General features: G+C 47.3%; 1 gene segment (V, D, J or C); it reads right to left on the bottom strand.

Annotated features, from left to right (window-relative positions):
• Nucleotides 1-6,881, bottom strand: part of LOC103079551 (T-cell receptor alpha chain C region-like) — a 289,115-nt gene that overhangs the window by 37,744 nt on the left and 244,490 nt on the right. The window contains 1 exon segment of the C gene segment in view: nt 3,583-3,663. Coding sequence covers nt 3,583-3,663 — 81 coding nt within the window.

Raw genomic sequence — 6,881 nt, 5'->3', positions numbered from 1 at the left:
CCCAAAAAAAAAAAAAAAAAAAAAAAAAAGAGAATAGACGGAACCCAAGGCTGGGTTGTCAGTGGGGTCCTGATGACTTTCTTCCCTTCCGCACCTCCCAGAGCTCCTTCAAGGACAAGGGAGATGACCAAGGCTCTGAGCGTTGGTCCACTCAGCCCCTTTAATAGCCTTCTGGTCCAAGGAGGCCCCCGTGGGAAAGAGAGCAGGGCTTCCTCTTGGAGATAATCATGTTCAGTGCACAATTCAAATTGGATGCCACTTACTTGGCTTGACAAGCAGCCTTGTTCCCTTCCCAAGGACACGGGAGAAGCCTTGTCCTTGCGCACAGTGATTATCTCAGCATCAAAAACCTGCCAACTCAGCCCCCCCCCCCCCGTCCCCCCCGACAAAGCCCTCCCGAGAAGGGAAAGCTCCGATGTACTTCCTCCAGCATTATTCCCACGGGCCTGTGATTTTCCTCCCTGAATAGGCATCCCTCGCACTCCTTATCGTCCTCTCCATCCCGGCTCGGAGGTCACAGTGGGCCCAGGCCTCAAGCACGGCTGGTTTCTGTTCCCACCTCTCCATACTTACAGGGCAGCACAGACAATCTGGTTCCCCCACCGAAGGTCAAACTCTGGGCATAGTTATTCCCACAGCGCCTCTGGGCTCTGCAAAAACCCCTTAGAACTTCCCCCACCCTCGAACCCACCCCGCCTCATATCTGAACACCATCAACGGCGCAGGACCCAGACCCTGTGTTTTTAGCTTTAGGGTGAAAAAAATCAGCCTGCCTGTCCCGTTAGGTCTGAGAACAAAGGGAGTTTGGGACACGACAAACAAGGGTTCCAAAACTTAACCCAGCAACCCCGGTGTCCCGAAGGATGCAGCTCTGCGTTAATGAGCCAGAGCTTTTTTCACAGAGCAGCTCAGGGGCTGGGAAGAGACTTAGAGAGGTTCTCTCGTTTCTCCTCCTGCCTCGAGGCAGGGATGCACTCCAATCAGCCCTGAGACGAGGGTGTCTATCTCCTTTTAAAAACCCTCCAGAGAAAGTGCTCTGGCAACGGCTCCTGACAGCTCATTTTCACTGTTCACATTTCCGGTACGCGGGCCTCTCACTGTTGTGGCCTCTCCCGTCGCGGAGCACAGGCTCCGGACGCGCAGGCCCAGCGGCCATGGCTCACGGGCCCAGCCGCTCCGCGGCATGTGGGATCCTCCCGGACTGGGGCACGAACCCGTGTCCTCTGCATCGGCAGGCAGACTCTCAACCACTGCGCCACCAGAGAAGCCCCTATTAGGGAAGTTTTAATCACTAACCTTAACTCCCTTCCTCTTGCAGTATTAGCAAGAGGTCTGTGGTCTGAGTCCCGGTGGGGCTGGAGAACGCAGCATCTCCAGCTTTTGTTTAATGCGTCTTCTCCCGGATTGAGGTGTGACTTGATTCCCACCTTACACTCAACCCCTTGTCTTCAGTATTAACTGGCCCAGTTTTGCCTCTATAGACTCCTGATCCTCCCTCCCCAGGTCTGAGAGTTTCATTTAGGGACTATTTTTCAGGTGCCATATTTCTCACGAGCTTCACTACCCAGAGGAGCGGAAACACGATCTGGGGCAAGAAGCTCTTCCCTGTGAAGCTTCTATCCTCTCTCAATCCCTGTCCCTCCACATGGGGAACCCGTGCCTTGGGGCACTTTGGAGGGAGTCATGCTGGGGTCAGCTTGGTGAGAGGGTGCTGCAAGGTTTCTGCTGCCGCAGCCCTTGCCCAACTATACTGTGAGCTGCATCCCTGCTCTAAGGGGTTATTGTGTAGCCTCAGATGCTCCAGCCATGCAGCTCTCTGCAGAAGCCTCTCCCCTGCCTCTGACAGTTGGACAATTTTGTATTTAAATTAGCCAGGATTCTTTCTATTTCCACTTAGACACTTTCCAATCCCAGGTGAAGAATTTCATAGAACAGGCTGACACTCTCCACCCTCCCCCATGCCAGCTCTTCTCCTGCTGCATGACAGAGCCTTGACAGAAGAGCCTGAGGGGTGAAACGAAAGCTCTACTGTGTGTTGGAGATGATGTTTATCGTTATTATTAATAGCTAGGGTTTAATGAGCTCTTTCTGTGTTTTGGGCACTATGCTAAATAATTTAGCTGTTATTATTTTATTTGATCCTTTCAATAACACAACAAGGTAGAGATATTTATCCTCATTTTATGGATGGGGAAACCGAGGCTCAGAGAGGTTAAGCAATTTGTCCAAGGTCACACAGCTAATAAAGTAATGGCGCCAGGAGTCGAATTTAGGTTTTTCTGTCTCCAGAGCTCACACTATAGTGCCTAATCTGTAATCACTTCGGGACACATGGCATCTCAGAGGTGCTGTAGAAGTCTACTCAGTGCTGAGTCTCATATTTACAGCAGAAATTTTATTCGCAAACTAGATGCCTAAAGTTGTAGTGGTTCTTTTCAGAGATTTAAGTCACAGTGACAGGGGGCAGGTAGTCAAAGTTAGATGTACAAAAGTACTTTCTGGCAGCAAGGGCTGCTAAATTTTGGAATTGATTACAGAGAAAAGCCGAGGAATTTCCTGCCCTAGACCATCAGACGGAGCCAAAGCATATCCATGTGGCCAGGGAGCCTGCAGGGAAGCCAAACCAGGGGTCGGGGTGCTGGGTCCCCAGTGGAGGTTCTTCCTGACAGTGTCACTGGCTCAATTATTGTTTATATCTCTATTTATTTGAAAATGTTGTATATGCTCCTGAAAGCTCCTCACCATGAGCCAGAGCAAGTGTGTGTGTTATGTGCACACGTGCACACACACACACATCTCATTTTAAAGCAGAGAAAGAAACCAACTGTCTTTGGCCTGGGGAAAGAACATAAAGAGCCCAAGTAGATGCACAGGATTAAAGTATTTTTCAAACTAACGATTTGATTGATTGCCCCTAAAGGCACAGCCAAAGAAGAACACAACTTACTTGGCTTCACAGTGAGCACGGTCCCATCCCCAAATGTTAATTTGCCTGCATTGGTGTTACACAGTGTTCGGTGCTATTGCAATAACCTTGACTCGGGCCTCTAGGAAGACAGGTGGAGGTGGAGGAGGCAAGCAGGAAAACAAAACCTGAAATGACTGCCCACGGCCAGAACAATCTCCTTGTAATTAGGTTAGAACGTGGGGCGAATTCGAATAACTAGCAACTTCCCACTCCGATTCTATTTGCCGTAATTTTCCTTGAAAGAATGGGTCTTGGCAGGAGCAACTCCTGGGAAATTCACTCAAAGTGGCTACTGCTTGGTCTCCTGGGATCCCCTCTTGTTTGTTATTCCTGCAAGTCCTTTATCTGTTTTCACCCAATTCCTGCCTTTTTTCCCCCTCTGCCTTCCTCCTCCTGGAGGTTCACATATTTTCTCAGGGAGAGACTACATGGATCTTAAAAGCCAAGTACAATGCCCCAGGGAATATGTGCATTAATAGCCTTGTTTTCCAACTGGTATCATGAACCACCCAACACAAACCAAGCAAAGAAAACACCACCTGTGTTTTGACAGCTTCTGCATGATGGAAGGCAGGCATCTTGGGAAGAATAATTAGCCAGAAAAAAGAACTTACTTGGTATGACCAGGAGTTTGGTGCCCTTCCCGAAAATCAGTTGGTAACCCCCAACTCCAGAGTACACACAGAGTTTCCTTTCTTTGCAAAAACCCCACAGATGCTGAGAAAATCAAACCACTCACAGCATAGGAGCCGTGCTGACAAAAGCTCACGTTGTAACAATAACCAGATGACAGGCAAAAGAGAAGGGCTGTCACAGAGGCTTGCCATGCGGGGGTGGGGTGGACCATCCCTGAGTCCTACAGACACCTGGCTGGATTTCAGAGGTCAACTAGTCCATCCTCCTGTCTTCAGCCAAGGTGTTCTTGGACCAAAGACCTCTATATTCTTTAAGAGCTCCTGGGAAGGTAGCTCTTGTTTACCAACGGCCTTTGCATTCAACCAACTGTTCCTTATATCTAATTGAAATCTGCAGTCTGAGTTCTTTATGTCTTGAGCTCCTTTCCTTGAAGATGGGTGATTTCATGTCAACATGCTCCAGATAGACACTTACCACAACACACAAACCAGTGGTCACCTCTGGGGAGGAAACTGATATTGAAGGAAGTGGGGGTCAAGGTGAATATTGGCTTTATCTGTCATTTGAATTGTTTTTACGATGAGAAATTTTCACGTATTACTTGGACAAATTAGAATTAACAACAACAAAATTAATAACAACAATAAATAGAAACACACAATATATTTTCAAGTGACTCTTGGATCTCAGACAAGCCTTCCTGTCCTCCCTAGACTAAAGAGTCTCAGGTTCTCTGTCCTAGGGTTTTGGTCTCCTGGGATCAGGGGAGGGAACTGGGTAGGATGTGTGGCCAGAACAAGCTGGAGGCGCTGAGGACGGGGCGAGGCACGGTGCTTGCCCATGATTGTCTGGTTAGCTTTTGAATTATGCCAGAGTAACCTGTTCATCTTCCTGCTTAGCACTGACTTCCCAGCTCCTACCAGAACTTTTTTGGGGGTAAAAGCATTCATAGGTTCATTGAAAAAATCACTTAAAGGCAGAAGCCATTCTGATCAAAATTAGGGATGGCCAGGGGCACTTACTTGGAATCACAGCCAGTCTTGTGCCCTTTCCGAAGAGAAGCTTCCTGCTTCCTGAATTCCCATAGTGCTTGTCTCCATAACAAAACCCTGAATGCCTGGCCTCGGTGGTTTTCTGAATGTTTCTTCATGTTAATCTTCCCTGGGTGGAATCACACAGAAATCTCCCCACTTAACCATAGCTTTTGTTTTCCCTTAGCACACGTCTTTGCCTCCTTCTCCCTGATCCTCTACAAAATGTGGTATCGGTAAGATGCCCCTGGTTTGACTGTCTACTCTGCCAATACCGGCTTCCATACATGGAGTTGTGGCCCAAGAATGCATTTGTGAACCGCCTGCAAACTTCCGGCTTATTGTTAGCCTGTGAAAAATATTCCAAAGGAAACCCTGTCTCTGGCCTCATAATTAACTCGTTGCTGTGCTAGGAATAAAAAGGAGTGGCTGCTTTTTCTAAATGAAAAAAAAGATTTTGAAAATGGCACAGAGTAAGAAGGCTCCACACAAGATGTTGTTCTTGGCTGATGTACCATCTTGGTTGCCTCTGGATTAAAGTAGCTCTTAAAAAAGTTATCTTCCACCCATCCCTGCAACAAGGGAAATGTGAAGGCATGGGGCACCAGAGCCAGGAATCTTAGCAGAGGACAAACGGAGAAAATGAGTCTTTCATAAAGAGTGGAAGGAGAGGGGTCATAGGTAGGCTGGGGTCATTTCCAATGCCACTTGGCTGGAGTCAGAAATCATCCTGGGTATAATGATGTGTCCAAACAGAGTCCACTGGGGACAAGCCTTGGTGGGGAGACTTGAAGATGGACTTGACAAAATTTCACAAACTTTTTACTCTTCATAATGTATAAACAGTGAAAAAGGTAATTGATATGTAAGCAGCAAAAACACTGGCAGCAACTTTCTGAGCTCTAGAGGGGAAAGAATTTGATATTTGGCTAAGCCATGGAAGGGCCAAGGACTGGGCCTCTGTGAGAGCAGAAGGACCAGGACTTAGAGGCTACCCACATGTTTAGAGCCTAAGAAACTTTTCCTACCCAACACCAAAACCACTTTCACTCAACGGGAGCCAATATCAGAAAATCACATGAACAGCACTTACTGGGGAGAACAAGAAGTTGAGTCCCTCTTCCAAAGACAATTTTGTTAGTAGAAGTTTGTTCGCACTGTGATTGGGACCACAACAAAAACTCCTAGTGACTCTTCCGGAAAGCTACCCATCCCTCATTGGCTATCTCAGCTTCATAGGATATTTCCTCCTCTACTATAATAAACAGGCCTCATTATCTCATCAGCCGTCTCTCTCCGTGTCTCCTGGTTGTTTTGCTTGAATTTTTATGCTGCTTATTGCAAATGTGCAGAGAGGAAATTGGATGACCTCATTTGACACTGAGGGTGAATTATAAAAGCAACAATTCAACAAACTCCGGTGTGATAGCTAACACAATTCTGTTACGGCAGGCAAAAAATGGCTGGGTGGACAGCCACAGAGCTAGAAATCTACTCTTCAGAGCCTAAAGAAAGATGGGGGCAGGAGGGGCCACGTAAGACACACATCTGAATTTCACCTGAGATCAAGAACTGCATCACAGAGCCTTCACCTCACCCTGGGCTCTGTTCTGGTGTGGCCGTATCACCAAACCCTGAAGATACCTTACTTTAGGCCAAGTACATGTTTGCTGCACTCATTACAGCCCTGCCCTACCTGGGGGTAGTGGGGGGTCATCCATTTTGGCCCAGAGGGATTCTGGTCTTGCAGGAAATGCTCTCCTTTCACAGTCCATGGATATGGTCTCTCACCACTAGGAGGTGGATACTGGATGGCATTACCACCAGTCCTGACTGGGTCCTTGTTTGACTCATAAAGAACTAAGCCCCACTGTTTCTTCCTCATTGTCTGCCTGACCCCCAGAATGTCTTTTTCGTGGTCATTACAAAAGATTAGCATGGATTGGTCATATTTACTAGTAGATCCAAAGCAAACTTAATGGCGTTCTCTAGCTTGTTTCCTTGTCTTTGGGCATTTCCCACAGCTAAACCATTCAAAAATAGGCTATTCTTATTGAAAGCTCCTTGGTCAGTTGGTCAGTCCATAGTCTCAATCATAACCTAATGTAGGGTTTAATAACCTAGTCAGTCAACTTGACAACACCTGCCTCTTAATATTATTTTTTTGACTGACATTTGGATGGGTCCCTTTGTCCCCAAAATGCATTGTGGAGAAGCTGACATACTAGGTGTACCCCCAGGAATGC

This window comes from Lipotes vexillifer, unplaced genomic scaffold (genome assembly GCF_000442215.2).
Source record: "Lipotes vexillifer unplaced genomic scaffold, Lipotes_vexillifer_v1.1 scaffold1093, whole genome shotgun sequence".
In the NCBI taxonomy this organism is placed as follows: domain Eukaryota; kingdom Metazoa; phylum Chordata; class Mammalia; order Artiodactyla; family Lipotidae; genus Lipotes; species Lipotes vexillifer.
The sequence above is the reverse complement of the archived record's forward strand: the minus strand, read 5'-3'. Positions and strand labels throughout refer to the sequence as shown.